Genomic DNA, 19,193 nt, shown 5'->3' with positions numbered 1-19,193 from the left:
AACTCTGCTGTATGGTTGTTGCCTAATAATTGAAATCAAAAGGAAATGATTACAAAAACACAGATATTAAAATCAATCCATCTGCCTTCAGAACAGTTTTTATGTACTAATGACATAGGGCACAATGCTTAAATTGTGGAGCACAGCTCCTTTCTCCACCACTCTTGCATGATGGTTTCAAAAGGGAGAGGCAGCACTTTTAAAATAATATTAAAATTTGCCATCCTCCATCTTGCTTAACCTTGAGCAGTTATTGTAACAAAATGAATGGTCTATGAAAACAGCTCCCAGAGAGGAATAATGCTTTCTTTGATATACAGGATTAATAAACTGCTTTTTGACACCTACATATGGAGACCTGTTCCAAATCTGAAGGCTATTCACATGCTGAGTAGCACATTTCCTCATCAAAAAGTCTAAGATTTGACAGAAATTCCTTGCTTGCAATGTCCTTCCTTGTTTCCTAAACTTAAGACAATTCTGCAATATTAATGCATAAAAATCTCCCAAAGCACACTACAGGCTGACAAACTGCTGGGGGCCCAGGGTCCTACAGTGACCTGGTTGTATTCTGAGAGGAGGAAGCCTAAATGTGTCTGTGATCAATTATATGGATAATTGATCCTCTGAAATCAATTAAACACTTGTTAACTTGCCTGCTTCTGATTGCAGTTGCCAGATTGATTCACATAGTTCAACACAACAGATACTCTCAGTGCTAAATTAGTGACTCCTATTTGAACTCTCTTCATCAGTAAAAGGATAAATGATGTGTTTTCTTCCTTCGAAGATTTGGTCACTGCCTCTTTAAAATTTCAGTGTATAATAGCTTCAGGTTCTCATTTATTAATTTAAAGAGAGCTCAGTGTGGAGGAGCATTTTTCATTCTTTCTTAATCACCCACTTCTTTTGTGTTCAAACCCTAATTCTACAAGCCACATTCAAGCCTTGTGAACTAGCTCCATGTTTATAGATGGAAGGTAGCTTTGAAAGAAAAGAAAAAAAGACTTCCTGCTCTGCAATACTCCACTCACGTATTTTCTATAGTGTATTAGAGACACCTGTAGACACACAGCATTTCACAGTGCACCAGAACACAGAATACTGCAGAAAAGATGTGTGGTGTGAGCTTGTGCAGAATTAGCCACTCAATAATATGGTCTTCCCCGGCAGAGGGATCAGAATTCCTGCCAGGATTTGGTGTGAGAGGACACAGCACAGATGCTGACCCAACCCCAATGTTTGCATAAGCTCCCCTTGGCCATGGATTAGCAGGACACTGGTCCCACACATTCCCTGAGGACTGTGAGCAAGGATTAATAGCCACTCACCATCCTGTCCACTTCCCCAAACTCCACAAACTGTGCCCTCATTTGGCACAAACCAGAGCCAGTTTTCACCAGCTGGAAATCTGGGTGTCAAACCCCTTTCTGGGAGCATTTGGGATGCTGCACCTGGGCTGTGCATGTGTGCTTTGGCACACAAGGAAAAGGTGAACCCAGCACTTGTTTAAAGGCAGGGTATAAAGGTTTAGCCCTGCTGCTCCTAAGGTACCACACATCCCCCATCAGCTGGATCACCTCTCCACACAGATGCAGCAAATGGTAGCAAATCTCTTTCTCCTGCTGCCGTGCAGGGCACACACACACACACACCAGACTGCACCTTCCTGATATTTGGAAATCTCTCCCTCATCATTGCTGGGTGAAGGGCTGTTGTGAGAAGCTTTCCTTAGCACTGCTGTAGCTGTTTTTGCCCCTAGATTTACCATCTGTATATTTGCACAGGGGGTTGAGTCTCTTTTTCTGGGCTCACCAGAGCACATCTGTGTCTGTCCAGCAGTGAAACTCCTCATCCTGCTTTTCTCTGTGCTCTCCAGGCAGCCTGACCAGTCCTTAACCTGAATCCATGGTCCTGCCTGTGGCTTCATCTCTGCATGGGAATTTTCTCCAGGCTCTCTTTTCCCTTCCAGTTTGTGCTTCTTTTTCCCTCTGGTGCCTGGCACACACTGGTGTGGAAGGCTGCCCTCCCTGCAGCCTCCAGTGCTGTGATTAACACTTAATGCTACCTATCACAGGAGAAATCTCCTACTGCTTTTCCATTTAGCCTCTAGCGGGTTTATTGCAAGTATTTGAGCAAAAGGTTACTTTCCTCTGTATGGAGGTGAAGTAATTACATGTTCCTGTGTGTCTTCACACTGCTCCAGAGCCATGCCATTCCCTAATTTCACCATGGGGATGCTGTTTGTGCACCTTGGTTGGCTGTGAGGGTTCTGCTCCCTCTGTGTCAGCACTGAAATCTGCCAGCTGGAGCCTGGAAAAGCAACCACCCCTCACACAAATGGAGACAGTGCCCTGACTTACAGCTTCTTTTGCCCCTCTTAAGTAGAAAAAGAAAATGTTTTTCCTGTGGAAATTGGGATTTAAGTGAGCTCTCAGCACTTCATCAAGGGTGGATTAGTCAGCTGTTCTATGTGCTTGATATTAAAAAGGGTGGCTGCTTTGCTGTACAGGAAACCACAATGTCACTGGAAAAAAAAAACGGAATATAAAACATAGGTGGGGAGACAAATTATAGCTGCAATGAAGAGATACTCACACAAACCCACAGTCAGACCCTCTCATTAGCTGCACCATGCTCACAGCAGGAGGACAGCATCATCCATCCCCCTGTCCCCAGGGCCTGCTGCAGTTTGCATGCAGCAGGAACAGTGCAGCCCTCACTGGGAGATGCAGAACGGCTCAGGTGAGCTGCAGGTTAGCTCCTTGAATTTCCTGCCTGTGTGTAGCTTAATCACAGAAAAACATCCCTGTGTGTCTGAGCAGCTCTGGGTGCTGTGAGGCACCACCCATGGCAGGGAGGCTCTGCAGCGTGTGCACAGAAATTCACATATACATACATACATACAAACATACATACATATATATATATATATGCCTAGATACAGGGATTGTTTTGCACTTGCACTTGCTCAGGGAGCAGCCCAGCCTCCCTGCTCTCCCCAGGCTGCTCACTGATGGTGTCTGGGTGCAGGAGATCACTCTGTGCTCTGACACAAAATCTCACCCAGCATGGGCAGGGTGGGCACACACCTCCCCTCTGCTCCCTCCAGCCTCTGCCCTGCAATGGGAAGGCAAACTGCTAATGACAGCTCCTGTGCCTGGCTAAATGAATTAATTACTCTGCATGGCTGCTGCCAGCTTTGCTTCGCTCCCTCTGAAGTCAGCACCTCTCAGGATCTGGCTGAGATTTCAGGGTGGCTGCAAGGGCAAGAAGACACAATCTGGACAAAACAAAAGCCTAAAATATTTCAGTAAAGTTAGACTTCTCTGCCCCTTTTTTTTTTTTTTTTTTTTTTTTTTTTTTTTTTTTAATATCACACATGACATTCTGTGACTTTTTCTGAGCTTACTAAATGGATGTCAGTGGGGAAGAGAGACGTTTCTTTCCTCCTTACAAATGAAGTCATCTGAATTCACCAAATAAAAATAAATATGAGCTTACTGCTTGGTTCCAATGGTGCTGCAGAAGGACAGGGCTATAGATTTTCCCAGGAGTGTGGAATAATTCACCAAGACTGCTCGTTATTCATATAGACAGTGAATTAATAATAGGGGACCCTGAGATCTCTTCTTATCTAGGCTGAAGCACAGCTAGAGGGATGAGAAGCTGACTCCTTGGATTTCAAAAAGCATTTTCCCCCCTTTCTTCAATAAATAAGAATTGATTAAAAGTATTTTCACAGAGTGGGGAAAAAAAAAAAGGCTTTCTGGTGATACCACCTAAAGTACACATTAGATAAATAGAACACTATTGGCTTTGTGACTGTGAACTGTTTCCACTTGATGTAAGTGCTGATAGATACAGGATTATCTCTAACAAAGCATTTACTAAGGACCTGACCCAAAGTCAATAGGAGTCTTTCATTTGACTCTACAAGGCTTGAATCCTGGTTCCACTGCAGGGAGAGCCAGGAAGTGTCTGTGCACCTCCCAGCTGGTGCAAATGGGGCAGCACCAGCACTGTGGGAGGATGCTGAGGCTGAGGACCAGCACAAGGGGCTGAGCTGCACCTCTGTCCTGAAGGAACACTCCTCAATTATGGATTCTTGCTCCACAATCAATATCTTACCCATAATTTAAAAATAAATAAACTGATTTCAACAAAGGTGGCTGCACTTGCTGTCTGTCTAAGGAGTGACAGACCAGATGGAACCTTTTCATTTTTGGGTCCTGGGTGAGAGAAAGCAGGGCAAACACCAGCAAATGGGATGTGTGCTGGGAATACTGTCCTCTCTCTGCTCCAACTATTGCACATGGAAAAATAAGGATGAGCAGCACCAACCATCCAGTATCAGGATTGGAGAGGTGTTAAAAGTCAGGCTGCTCCCACTGGTCAGTATGACTCAGGTTTGGTTTGGTGATGCTGCCCTGATGAAGTGAGATTTAAATTCACAGAACCACATGGTAGCTAGTGATGCTCAAAGTAACCAAAATCTGAAGTATATACATGTGTGCTAGTATTTCACACATTGTGGAATGATCTGAAACTTGAGGTGATCCAAAATCAGTCTGTGAAAAACAAAAATACTTTTTTATTTTATTTTTCTGTATCAGTGAATGATTTCTCTTTCCCCTGATGCATGACTGGTATAAAACAGGACAAGAGCAAACCATGGAGACTAAACCTCTAATCCTGCTGCCTGAGAGTTAATGCTTCAAATCCTGTGTTGCAGAAAACACAGAATGGGATCACTTCATGTGTCTGCAGAGGCCTTTCTTACAGGTACAATTTAGAGGGAGAGATACTGGTAAGTATTTTAGTAGCACCTTCCTTTTTCCTCATTGGTTTTCACCAGTGTTAAACCCATCTCATTTCCTAAAAGCACTGGAAATGTGCACAACCTGCATGAAAGTCCCTTTGTGGCTGATTTCAAAAGCCAGTGCAGGTGCTTTTCTGTTATTCCATACTGTGTGGTCCAACGAATTTCACAGATAATTATGCAAGAAATATGAAGTTGCCTGTGAAAGAGTTTCAAATAGCCTGGAAGAAGATTGAAGAGAAGGGAACAGAAAAATGAAACATTGAAAACAATGCGTGTCTGAGAGCATTGACTGTAACATAGTAAACTCCAGTATAGATGAACCAATTATTTGTTATTCAGAAGCCTTGAAGAACACACAGACATAACCACCTACTGACTGTACAGGTTGGTTCAATGCCACTTTAAAGGATATGCTACAAAGCATGATAATCCCAGTATGAAAGTGACACTATTAAAATTATAAGTACCTTTTTTTTAATACTAATGATATGACAAAGGAATAAAACCTCAGCCCACAGGAGAAATTGCACCAATGTCAGTGATTTCTGCTGAGGCACCAAGAGCCTTCATGAACCCACTGGAAATGCTGGACATACCTTGATGAGGTGTTTTCTGATGAAATTTAACTGGGAAACACCAAAATCTTGATCCCAATACCATTAAGTCAGAGTTTGGCAGAGGAATACAGTGGTTTTATACACACTAGTACATAGCCAAGGGGTGGAGATGGCTCAAGGTGATAATCAACCAACAGCCAAACTGCTCACAGGGCTCTCCCAGTCCTTTCACCTCTCAGAGGTGATGATTCTGTTTGGGTGTGAGTAGATTGCTGCACCTGAACACCTGTGGATATTTAATCAGGATCCAAGCAAAATTTCTTAGTGACACATTATGGCTTGAAATTATATGCATTTACACACTGTAAATAAAACCTAGTGTGAGATTAACTGATCTTAATCCTTTCAATATGGTAGATAAAGAAGGTTGCAGGTGACCTTTTGAAATGTTCTCATGTACAAAATAAACAGCAAATCCCAAATCTTTGTATGAGTTAAAGCACTGACGTCAATGGGGCTCCCATGGGAAGTTTTGGGAGTTTGTCTTAACAAGAACAGAACCATCAAATTGGAAAAAGTTTTGACTTAAACCAGGTGAGTGTGTCAAAAGTCACGAAGCAAAATCTGGGATAAAACAAAGGCCAAAGCAAATGTCCCTTGGATTAATTTTTACCAGCAGCATATTGAGCTTTTGAACCATTGGGCTGGCTACAACAACTCAACTTGAAAGGGGAAGACATTCCTTTGTAGTTCACATTTGCTGGCTTTGAAGTCACAGTGAGTCTTACCAGTGACTTCAATGGGACTTGCCTTACACTTTCATATTAGCCATTGTTTTATCCTAACTCCTTTCAAAATTCCAGACAATAGCATTTCTCTTTATTGTAATCCTGACAGAGCAATTAGGCTCCAGTCCACACCTGCACCCGACTTTTTTTCTTACCACAGCACTCTTTGAGCTTCTCTTCTCTGAACAGAGTTATGAGCTGAATTAATGGTGTCCCTGCTCTATCTGCTGCCTCTGTATTTCATGACCTGATGAAGAACATGAAATCCTTCAAGGCTGGTACAGTTGGTCTTTGGTTACAACCAGCTGTAGTTTTCACCCACCATTTTATGACTGTGCTTAGCAGGAAAAGAAAAAACTCATTTTTATCAGGGTAATTAAGCAATAACAGAATGACAGGATGTGGACTAAAGCATAATCATTCACAGGTGCATTCATAGCATGGTTTTAATCATGAGTTCAGAAGCTGAATTGCATTCCCAGTGTAACAAGCTGTGAAACACTGCTTCATGATTTAAAATTTGAATGGGTTTTTTAAACAATAAAACATTTACTTTTGGGATTTTTAATACATAAACCAGATATCCACCTGACAGAAATACCTGCTGAGAAAACATGAGGTTCTCATTCCTCTATGGCAGCCCCTAATCTCTCAACTTTTTGTGTCAAATCTACAAGAATGATCTTTGCACCATTCTCCATTCCACAACACCTGCCCATATTTCTGTCAAACTACAACTCTGAGCTACACTGGACCACTCCCTGCTCCATTCTAATCCCTTGGCAGCCTGGGACTGAGGAAAGGTACCCAGAAGAGAACATTTTTTCCCAATATTTGTATGTAGAACTCCCCACTCGCTTGGGGTGAAGCTGAGTGCCAAATACCAACCCAAAGAGGAAACTTTGGGTGCTTCCAAAACAGGCAGAGACACCTGGGATTCCATGGTGGAAAGAGTGAGGGGAGCCCAGCACAGAGCCTACAGTGCTGCACAAAACCAACCCCTGGCTCTCTGAATTACCTGTGGGTTGGTACAAACAACACACGAGATTCACCAAAAAGAACAGCAAGGGATTTTTACAGGATTCTCCATTCCACAAAGCTGCTGCACTGAGGGACTCTGCAGCACAGAGCAGCTTATTTGGGAAGGGTAACTAATGGGATTAGTACCACTTACTCCCCATCTCCTTATGTGATTTGTATTTTGCTAAGAACTTCCCAGCCATGGCTCTCTCCCAAGCTGCTGTGTGGTTTCACCTTGCAGAGCTCCAGAGAGGAAAACACCCTGTGGAGCTAAACCTCATATGAAACCCAGACACAAACAACATGGTGCTTTTCCTTCAAGAAAATAAAATTGAAAAAAACAAATCCCCTTGACGAGCAACTGCAGCAGTGATTTCAACAGGCAAAGATTTTTTTTCCAGCTTTCTGTAATGTTTGCTTCAGGACTAAAATACAAGATTAATTTATTTATGTTATCTTGCCATTGACTTTCCAAATGACTAATTAAATCAAAATGAATGGCAGTTGTCCCTTGAAATATTTATGAATCAAAACTAATGTGGCACCGAAGGGGCCCTGTGAAGTGACTCAAGGGATAATTTTGTCCAGGTATTTATCAATAATAAATCTCTTATACTCATCAAAGCATCAATACTGGGCAATATTTCCACAGTTTTCAGGTAAATCTTAACATGACACATTTGCCCAGAACTGTGCACTAAGGTAGCAAGAAAGTGGTCTAAAGATATGCTTATAGATTTTTCTATTTTTTAAATAAAGAACACAACAAAATTCCTCTGCACAATCTATAGACATACAGCTTTCCACTGGAAGGTACACAAATAAAAACATATACACAGGAGGAGCTACTTGCCATCAACACAGGAAGGTCTGTTTCTTGTAGTCCCAGCCACTTTCCCAGGTAGACAGGAGCATTTTACTGTTTGTGATCTTTCCTCAATTCGATTCTTATTACAGCATCTGTGTGCTGCTATAACTTCACACGTTCCTCCTTCTGGCAAAAAAAAAAAAAAAAAAGAAAAAAAAGAAAAAAAGAAAAAAAAAGAAAAAAGAGAATATTGACACTCTGATTAGGAAGAGCAGCAGTGGCTAATCAAAGCACCCAGGTGTGCTCCTGTCTGTGCCTCTGCCCAGCTCTGTACAGGTGGGATTACAGATTTATTTCTATCTCTTTGTGTGGTCCCAAATAAGCTAGGTACTGTTATACTACATTTTTAATAGAAAATGTAGATAAGTTCCCTTGCCTCTCTTATATTAGAAGTTTCTATGACATCCACAGAAATTTTGGTCTAAAAATAATGTTGTCAATGCCTGGGCCTGAAGAAATGTAGGTAAAATACTACAGAAAATGTGCAACCACTGTTTCCTGGTTTGCAATATTGGAGGCCTCTTCCCCAAATATTTTATCATACAAGGACAGAGACTAAGGGAATCCAACTAGAAATTAGATTTTTCTCCAAATATTTGATTGTGTGCTAGTAGTCAGCCCTTAGGGAATGACAATGAGCATCTCCAGATTGCAGGGTGGCCCAACAGCACTTCCCTTTGCTCCCCCACTCACTAAATTGGCAGTTTTAAGGCAGGAAACATTCCCATTGGGTGTGAGATCACCACAATTCTCTCTAATTGTTCTTTATGAACATTTGCAATTGTTTTATTAGAAGGAGAGCACAAACACTGTGTATCAACAGATACACAGTGGCTTGGGGCTTATGAATGCTTGGTGTTTGTGCCATGTGTGAGCACAGAGGTGGAGTGTCAGGTGTGCCATTCCCCTTCACCTCAACTCCACAGTGAAGGAGACAAACACCACAGTGGGCTAATGCCCTGCCCAGGTAATTTCTCCATCCTCAGTTCAGATTGCATTCAGTTCATAATCACAGAGTGTTTAATGCTGTCAGGCTGCTCCCCACAGATATTTGGCTACTTTCTGAAATTGCAGCATGAATTTGGCAGAGTTTGTTTCAGCTTAGTACAAAACCTCATGTGCTGCCCACTAAAGGGCAGGATGTGCAAGATTTTCTAGAAGAACATTATTTCTGCATGCCATTAAGAATTGCTAAGTGCACAGTGCTTTTAGTACAGCATAAACCACGTTACTCATATCTTTGGCTTTCACTCTTTTTGGAAGAATATTGAGAGCTTTTGACACTGTGTGCTGTGTGGGCAGGCAGGAGAATAAGTGTGGGGATGCTGATCCCTGTCTGGCTGTGAACCAGGGGTTTTGGCAGAGGTCTGGGTGGCATCTCCCAGCAGGAGTGAGTGCAGGTACCTGGGGTTTCTACAAATGTGGCATTTTTAGTGAAGCTCTGGCAGGAAGGGAGCATTCTGCCTGATGTTGTTCATTTGGTGGTGTCATGTGGTGGAGCTTGCAAGCATGAGATTAGCTCTGCAGTAAATGCTGAAGTTACCTGGACTGACAGGCTCTGCACCTCTTAGTTATTAGGTGCATTTGGCCTGCTGAGACAAGCTTTTGGAAAGCCAATAGGTGTCAAAAAAGAGAGATCCCAACAATTCAGAGAGCCATCCTCTGACAAATGGTCTCTGAAGTGTCTCTGAGGAGTAAGAGGAATTGTGATAATCAACTCAGCCCCAAATGCTTGCATTTTCTATGAAGTAATCCTTCACACAAACTCCCTGTTCCCCTATCCAAGTCATATTGAAAGCCATGAAGAGATTCTCATTGGTTTAATCCATCTTATGGTCATGCCCTAGGAGAAGAGAGATTTGTGATTTTATTGATTACAACTTCAACAATAAAGATAATGTACACAGTAATAAGCTTTTCTAATTTTAGACTACATAGACTGTGTGGTAAATATCTGTGAATAGCCTAAATGCTTAATTTTCTCTATAAATTTGCTGTTTGAGTACTCAGAACCACATGACCTAGTCTTGCTTATTTGGTTATCTATTCAAAATAATGGGCTGTGGTGGAGGAGCTTTATAACACCTTTAATTGTTATGTGGAAGCTCAAGTTGCTGGAGCAGTAAAGAATTTAGCTCAAAGTGTGTAGTTGTTTAGGAGAGGCAAAACATAATGAAACTATAAAAGCAATGAAAAACTGCTAGACAGTTAAACACATTAATTGGAAGTTTTATCTACACAGGCTATAAAAGGATGCAAATATTAATAATTATAATAGAAAGACCCTTTCCAGTGCTGACAGAGAAGAAAAAATCCACCTCACATGGAGAAAATTCTGCCTGTTTTCCTGAAAAATCTTCCAAGTGGAATCAGATATTTGTATTAAAACATGTTTAGTCTATAGATGCCTACTGGGTAGAATTGCATGCAATGTATTTTGCTGGTATGAATTTTACCAATCATGTGTGCACATAGGAGAGTTCTACAAAGCCATATACAAAATGGGTACAGAGACAGATATAAATGGACACAGTGAGAATAGGGAAAAACCCCTTATTTGAAAAGCATACTCCCTACTACATCATTCACAGAAACATATACACCACAAATATTTTGAGGGTGGGCAGTTCTGTTTAAATCTTCTTCAGCTTAATTGAGAGGGGAGAGAAACAAGAATCCATCTTCAGTTTCCACTGAAAACCACTGTGTTTAGATGGATATGTGAAATACCTTTGCATTCTGTGACTTTTATTTTTTATTTCCAGCTTGCTTCTTTTGGGGGAGGGGGCTGGAGAGCACCAATAAATGCTCTAATTCAATATCTGATAACTTTCCTGAGCTTTTTTTTTTTTTTTTTTTACTGGTTCATCTGGATTATGGGAACACCCAATGAGATATTACATAGCTGGGAGTCCTGAAAAGAAAGTGAATTATTGACTTGATAGGCTGTGAGTGCAGCAAAAGTTTGAATCCTTGTCATAAACCCTACAAATGTCTCTAGTTTTGGAAGTTTATGGTCTATTGAGCTACAGTAGCTTCTGGCTTTGACTCCACAACAATAGCCACATCCAACTCATTCAAGTCAATAAGGGATTTGACAGTGAATTTAAAAGGAGAGGAAAGGGGCCTAAAATCCTCAAAGTAAGCATCTCCTGAATGTTATGTTGACAGCTGCATTTCATGAAGTGGCTGTTTTATCCACCTGACATTTTTTTAAATAATTCCCTTCTGCCCCAAGAAAATCAGAAGATTAGAAATGGAATTGGAACTTGCAGATCAGGAAGAGCATTGATCTTCCTTCCAGAAGGTTCAGAGATGAATGGAAATGTCCTGTCATGACTTGTGACTTCTTCACATCAAACATAAGAAGGACTTGATAGTGAGAACAGCTGATTCTGTCTGAGCACTCAGTTTAGAGGAGGCCCTCAGCTTGGCATGAAGGAAATGTGACAAAAGCAAGAGGGACAGAACTGCCTGCCAGGGAGGATCCTGGATTGTTGAGGATGGCAACTATCTGTGCCATTGCAACTCTGCTCATATTCCCCAGACTTCCAGAAATCCTTGTTCTGCACAGATTTAAAATAGAAAACTGAACAAATGATACATCATTCTCACTGTAAAACAGGGACAACTGTTTGTTACCCCTGCAAATGGTTTAGTTCTAATTGGAGGACACTAAACTCCTGAAATAATCCTCATTTTTGTCTCTGTTATAAAGCCACCTTGAGTTTACACACCACAGTGAAATATTTTATCATGAGTATGATTCTGCTGTGGGAGGCTGTGATTTAAAATATCTAATCACCTATAAGGTCTGAGTGCATGCCTGGCAGAAGCCAAAAAGCCATCTTCTAATCATCTCTGTTTTTTATACTTCTAGCTAGGAGGTAATAATAAAAGCATATTTTGCACTTCAAAATTATAACTTGCCTCTGCATTCCAGCCAAGCCTGAACTTATCAGTAAACAAACATAAAAAAAGCAAACAGCACTACTGATTTGTGTTATACATTGTGGAAGTCATTAACTATGACTCAGGTAGCAAAACTTACACGTCCTCTCTTTGACAGTGATGACAATTTAATAGTATTTGACTCTGCTGAGTTACATGGAGCATCCTGCAGCAATGAGAGAGGTTGTTTATCAAAATGATAAACATGTTTTCATTTCCTCCTTGGCTGCATGAATGTGATCAGAAGTCTAAGGCCATCAAGAATTCACTTATTCTGGCCACCAGACAGACATTAAGCTATTCAGGACCATCTGTGCTTGAAATGAGCTCCACTTAATGGACCTTCCTAGGGCAGGTCAATCATAATGATTGCATGTGTGCATGAATGCATGAGCAGAGCTGAGCTTTGGTGGGACTTGTTGGGCTGTTTGGTGCTGGCACAGACAGCTGACTGACAAGATGTGCCTTCTTTTCAGGGTCATAAGCCCAGTGATTTTAGAATTCACATCCTCTGGTACATTTGCTTCTAGCTCATTGCTGATGCACCTCACAGCCTAATCCAGATGAAGGTTGTTGTAAGAACTTGTTTGTGCTACTTGAAAAAAATTGTGGTGCCCAAACAACATCATGGGCTTGGTTGGCCAAATTCTGCCTCTGCTACACCACTGGTAATTCACCATGGGAATACAAGCAAAAGAAATCATATGGACCAATTTTAACAACATTCCCAGACACTTCATTAGGACTATAGCTGCTTTATGGTAGCTCTATTTATTTATAACAACTTCAAGTAGCCAGTCCAAGTGCCAGTGCTATCATCCTGCTGAGGTCACAGACCCATATGTTATTCTGAAAATGCTTAAGGATATGCAGATTCTGCTGCTAGACATAGGGAAACTGAGAAAATTTAAAAGACAATATAAATTCTATAGACTCCAAGCAAATGTTTAACAATATGGTAGGAAAAATTCTTCAGACACTTGCAGACTTGCTGAAAAAGTGCTCCCAGAAACCAATGGATAAAAAAAACTGCCCCCTCACCACCCCATGTCTTTATACAAACATCCAAGAGGAAGGAGAAACCAGGTGACAGCCATTTTTTTAACATTTACTATAAAGAATTCAGGTTTGGGGGTTGCAGTTTAAAGAGTTTTCAGTCTGAATAAGCTTTGGAAACCTCCCAGGTGTAATTAATACATTCATAAGCTTTAATCAAAATGTTTATGCCAGCTAATGTGCCAGAACTACAGACTACACTGTGCACAGGGGAAAATACTATACTTTACTTTAAGAAATAATAAGCCACTACTATGGAACTTACAAAGCAACATTTTTGCTTCTGACAGGAATACTTAACAGATGGAAAAACAAAGTCCCATGCCACACCATGAGCCACCTCACAAGTGAACAAATAAAAGACTCCTCATAGCCACAGTGCAATTACAGTCCAATTTTTCTTTTACATACAATCCACTGACACTGTACCTGCTCTAGAAGGAAAAGGATCAAGCTTACAGGATGCATTTTCAGAGCAATTGGAGAAGCCTTAGGGTTTGCACTCATTTTCACAACAGCTGAACTTGGCTCATAAACCTGATGCAACACAAAGGCACCATCAAAAACTTGACCTAAGTATAACCCATCAACATTACTCCTTACCTAATTATTTTCTATTATGATAACTGATACAAATAAATTGATGAGCTATTCTTTATATGTGGAATTACCACAACCATGGGAATTCAGAATGTTGCACACATGCTCTGCAAGTCCCCTGATATATACTGGACTTTTTTCTTAGCTCAGTGGATCAGAATAGACTGCAGTGGTCTGTTTCCTAAATTTCTATTCATATTTTCATTAATATTCAGTATTTTGCTGTTCATTATGCAAGATCTAAATGATTATTTTCATTTTGGGAAGACTCCATACAACAGCAGCAACGTGACTCCCACTGTGGGTCATTAATTTTTGGGTTGAGATAATATTTTCTAGAATGCTGCTGCTGTGAAAGAGTTTTGGAGACACAGGGTACCCCCTTAAAGAAACTGCTGCTCTACAGAAGACCACAACAAGAGGACCATGGCTGGTGAAATTTTTTTTCCCTTGGAAATGCACCTTGTGTTAAACCTTAAAATCCTACTGAGGATTTTCTGATGTCCAGGTCACTTAAAGGAGCATTCCTGAGGTGCCAGCTCTGAGAGCCCATGGGATGGAGCAACATTCCTGCAGGTTGAGGCCCCAATTCCTGTGTCATGCACAACACCCCAGTTTGAGTGAGATTAATAATGAGATTGTCCTGCTCTGTGCTGGCCCATGGTCAGGGTCTGGAGAAGAGCTGCTGAATGAAGCAGGTCAGTTACCTGTGAAAATTCATTTCACACTCAGCCAAAGTTCTGATAGATTCTGGAGTGAGAATTCCTGGGCTAAGAGGAGCAATGTGCATTCTCAGAGGCATCTCTGCTTATTTATCTTAGAAACTCTGAAGTTTCTAAAAGTAATCTTGACCAAAAAGGTCATTTTACTGAAATCAAACTTTTCTGCAAAAATGAAAAGTAAAAGAACTTCTAGAGGAAAATTATATCTTTAAAATATTTTGTTCATCAGAATGTTAATATTTCAATTTAATATTAACTTATTTTTTTCCATTTGCATTTTATTTCCCTTTCAGTATAATATGGGGAGCAGGGATATGCAAATCTCTAATTAGCACAAGGATTTGTAGTCTTTTACAATTTTCTATTAGTGCTCTCTGCCACAGGAATCTTTCTGTCTGAGAGATTTATAGATTCTTATACTTAGACCTAGAATAGGATAGACTCTGGTCCTCACAAACTGGTTTATACACAGGAATTAAAACTAGGTATTTTCTGTAAAGGAGAAACAGTGTGGATTCTACTCCTGAATTCACAAGGAAAACCCAGAGCTTGTGAGCTGTGCTTGGATCTTGGGCTGGCTTATGGATTTCCATATCAAACCAATATACACACCAGAGAATAGGTTTTTCTACTAAAGAGCCTTGCAAATTGATCTCCTGAGAAATTTGTGCGGGACCTTATTCTTATGCATATTAAAAAAAAAAATAATCTAAAAAAAAAATCTTTCACAGATGAATCAAAGGGAAAATGGTCTCCAGAACAACAAGGCAGCCTTCAAGCAGCCCCTGCCTCTGGCACATTGCAGCTCCAAAGGCAGAGGAATAACCAGCAAGGCTCAGGAAGGCAAAGGGGGCAACAGGCAAGGGTGGCTGGAGAGGAATGCTGATGAGGAATCTGCTCCCAGTTCTTACTTGAGCAGGGTTATGAGGAGTTTTAATTAGGATTTTGCATGCCTGTGCACAATATGCCCCCAAAATGACAGAATCAATGGGAAAATCCCACCTCTTGTGTGTGGACTGTCCCTGCCAGGCCATACCCACTCCCCACAGGACTGACTGTGTTCCTGTCACAAGGGAATTCTAACAAGGACTGTCAGCACTGCTGGATTGTGAACTACAAAACCCAGACATGTAACTCACTCACAGTGTTCTCTTAGTGGGGATCTTCAGTCTTTTAATGAGATTTTTTTACTTCAAAGGGAGGCCAACTTACAGCAAGTTTGAGAAATGGAGGTTAGAATTTAGAAGTCTTGGTGGGATTTACAGCTCTGGAATGTCATTAAGAGATGTGTGTGAAGAGGCAGGACTTAATTCAGAAAGAGAAGAATGTTACTTTTGAGAAATAACTGAAGTTCCATATCAAAAAGTAATAAGCATTATGACTCTAAATTTCATTGACTTTCAGTGAGATATGACACTCCTAGAGGTCTATATCACTTGTAAATAGGATGTCTTGGTCTAAATGATGTATGCCAGTAAGGCTGAGCATAAAATCTTGTAAGTACCTTTAAAAAAAAAAAATCATGCTCTTAGTCACTTGGGTGGTTTGGAAAATTTAATATTTGATATGTCAGAGAGGATTAAAAAAATGAGTTGGGACAAAATAGATGTAATATGCCTGCATTGAAGCTGTGCTCCTCCTATACCTTAAACTGCAGGCAGCAATATAAACTAGAGATTAAAAAGACCTGCTGTGATATTCTGATCATTGCTTTGCAGCTCCACAATTCTTGCCCAGAACAAATTTTCTAGGTATCAGAGCTGTGGAGAAATGGACATTTCTGCTGCTGCACAGAACATTTCCAATATTGACATCTCTAGTTCCTTGGCAGAGAACAGTGAAAATACAAAGTGGAATTAGGCCTGAAAATACCCACACAATAAAATTTGAGTGAACCACAGAATATCATTCTTGGAACCTCAAAATGTTGCTTTAAATGCTGCCAGCAAAAAGCATCCAAAGAATCAGTGTTAAGTTTCAGGAAAAGCACATAATGAAAGAAAGACTGGACTCTTCTCTTTCTGGATGGAATAATTAAGCTGATAAGAAATAAGTGATTCAGTCACAGCTGCTGATGAGAAATGGATGTAGAAATGTGCATGAGGAGTGGTTACTAAGAAAGGATTTAGAAATTATTCTATGTCAACTATGCAAGCACATCTTGGTCCTGCCAGAGTCTCACTTTTGCCCAACAGGCTTTCCCCAAGCACCAGATCTCTGAAATTGCCTAATATATTTATTGAAACCTCATCTCCAACTACTCCAAACTGGGAAACTGTATTAATTTTCCCTTCTACCCTAAAAAGACTCAAAAATTCTTATTATGCTCATGATGAACCCTTTGCATTTTTCATAAGGTACATGAAAATGTCACATTTTAGGATTTAAGAAAAAATATTTATAAAATAATCCACTGATTACAAAGCAGCTCTGCAAAAACCAATTTTCAAATCTAGGCTTTGAGTCATCACAAAATGATTCAGGGATCTTAAATTCTTGTGGAAAAGCAAAACAATATTGCTCTATACAGTTCATCTTTTGATATGATGGTTGCAGATAAATTCATCCCCAGATAATTTTATCCACTAAGGTGATTAGCCTATGGAGAGCCTATGATGTGTTTGCTGAGCACACTAGCACAGTTTATGGTAATGCTCTTGTCATGCTTTATAAATGTGTGAGGTGCTTTTATGAAGCAGTTAGATAAGGGGTGGTGAAAGTAATGTGATCCATAAAGAATGCAGACTGATGAAGGGCTGGGATTGCAGAGATACTACAGGCAGACTGATAGAGAGAATTATAACCAGTGCAGAGGCTGCATTAATCTTCCAGCAAATGGCAATAAATAAAATAACAGGAAGGAATGTTTCTAAACAAATTTGGCCAATGTATAAAACTGAGATGTCAGGGTGGGATCAAAGTGAAGATGTTTTTAATGGGATCTCTTATGGCAGAGTTGACTTGCCATATGGCAATAACATTTTCATATAAGGGGTTGACCACATCCTACAAAACTCATGAGAAGGAAAACAAAGACTGCAAGTTACAGCACGTGCAAGCAAGTCACTGTTGGGTGCTGTGTGTGATGAGCAGCAGCAGTAAATCCTGCCCTCTGCAGCAGCAGAGCAATGCCAAGCAATCACTTCCCAGGCATTTTTCAGTGGACAAGTGTGCCCATTATCCCATCCCATATATTTCTAGAATTATTCATGCTGTGACTGCCAGCAGCTGGTGCTGCAGTTGAGCAGAAAACGATTCCTTTGCCAGGAACTGGCTGCACAGTGGTGCAGAAGGACAGAGGATGGGACCAGAGGCTCACAAGCAATCAGTTGTTTTTGCATGGAAAGCATTTTACACTGCATTCATCATCCAGAGCAGAAGAACCTGGTAGTCTCCAGCCTAAGGAATTTATAGCACACTCATTTCTGAACCTTATTTAGTTTCAAGCACAGTCAAGCACTTCAGTAAATGTTAGGGACTGGGTATGTGAGCAGCAATAGTTTAACTTTCAGAATACTACACTTCAGTTATGAATTAACAAGTCAAGGAATTCTCTCTCAAAATAATCTATTTTAACTTTCAGGCTGCTCTACTGTGGTTATGAATCAGCAAATTAAAAAATTCTGCCTCAAAATGATCTATTCCTTCCAGGCTTAAGCATGATTGAACTGTTTTACTTCTGGTCAGGATCAAACTATGGCTGAGGAAGAGAGGCAAGCAGAGGATGAAGTGGGACTCAGACCATATTCTCAAAATTTAACTCATCAGTGCAGCCACTTCTGTGGGAAGCCTCAGGGGGAGGGCAACTGCCTTCTCCTCACTGAAATTTTTAGGGAGGGGACAATAGCAATATTTAATTTAATTTTAACTTTTGGCACCTCTTATTTTCTTATTTTGGTTTTGTTCTGGTGATGTTCATCTCAAACAAAGCAAGTCTGACTGATTTTCTCTTTTGCCATAGTACTTTAATAATTTCCAAACCTCTCTCCTCTTACCTTTTTCCATAATCACTATTCTGAGCTGCTTTTTTTTTTTTTTTTTTGCATGACTCTCCATGTTTTGATATCTCTCTCCTCCCTATTTCTGTTGATGAGCAATATTTTACTTCCTGTCACCTTGATTTGCTCTCTTTTCACTCCAGCTCTCTGCATACAATTGTAACCCTGATTTATTCTGGCTTCCCACTCTGTCTCCCTCTTTACCTTTTTTCCCAACTCCATTGACTGTTTCTCTCTCTGACAATTTCTTTCTCTTCTCTCTGGAATCTCCTGATGAACAGCACAATGCAGTACTGCCTCCTAATAATTGATCACCTGGCTGCTGTTCAGATTTGTACTGCTCCTTTGAATACCTGTGCAATCCCCTTCACTCTGCTCCTTCATAATGTGAATAAAAATGGTTGCATACTCGAGTGGAAATACAGGAAGTGTAGTGAGCAAATAATTTCTTACTTTGAAAGCAACATGTGACACATTACAACATTGGCTTGAAATTCATATTAATTCATTTTTTATTGGTTAAACAGTAGCTGTATGCAGGGAGTTCTGCAGAACCTAAGAGGCTGGCAGAAAACACATTTATTTTTCTCTCTCCTGTTTACCCTTAGTGATGATCAGAATGAATCCAAACACTCTCTGAGAGAATTTGGAATCTGATTTTTCAATTAAAGGTTGCTTCTTCAACAGGCTTCTTTTAAAACTAAAATATTTTTGATGAAAAACATTGAAAAACATTTCATTGGCCAATGTCAGCAAATTTCAATTCAAGATAAAATCCCTGTCTCAGTGTCTGTTATAATTCACATAA

The 19,193-nt window shown here is 40.4% G+C and overlaps 1 protein-coding gene across 3 annotated transcripts in view; it reads right to left on the bottom strand.

Annotated features, from left to right (window-relative positions):
• Positions 1-19,193, bottom strand: part of TAFA1 (TAFA chemokine like family member 1) — a 210,928-nt gene that overhangs the window by 30,841 nt on the left and 160,894 nt on the right. For all 3 annotated transcript variants that reach the window (XM_079317460.1, XM_079317459.1, XM_079317461.1), the window contains one exon: positions 8,044-8,184. In XM_079317460.1, coding sequence (XP_079173586.1) covers positions 8,044-8,184 — 141 coding nt within the window. The remainder of the gene's footprint in view (positions 1-8,043; positions 8,185-19,193) is intronic.

Source organism: Erithacus rubecula, assembly GCF_903797595.1.
Source record: "Erithacus rubecula genome assembly, chromosome: 13".
NCBI classification, from domain to species: domain Eukaryota; kingdom Metazoa; phylum Chordata; class Aves; order Passeriformes; family Muscicapidae; genus Erithacus; species Erithacus rubecula.
This window is presented reverse-complemented; position numbering and strand designations above follow the sequence as displayed.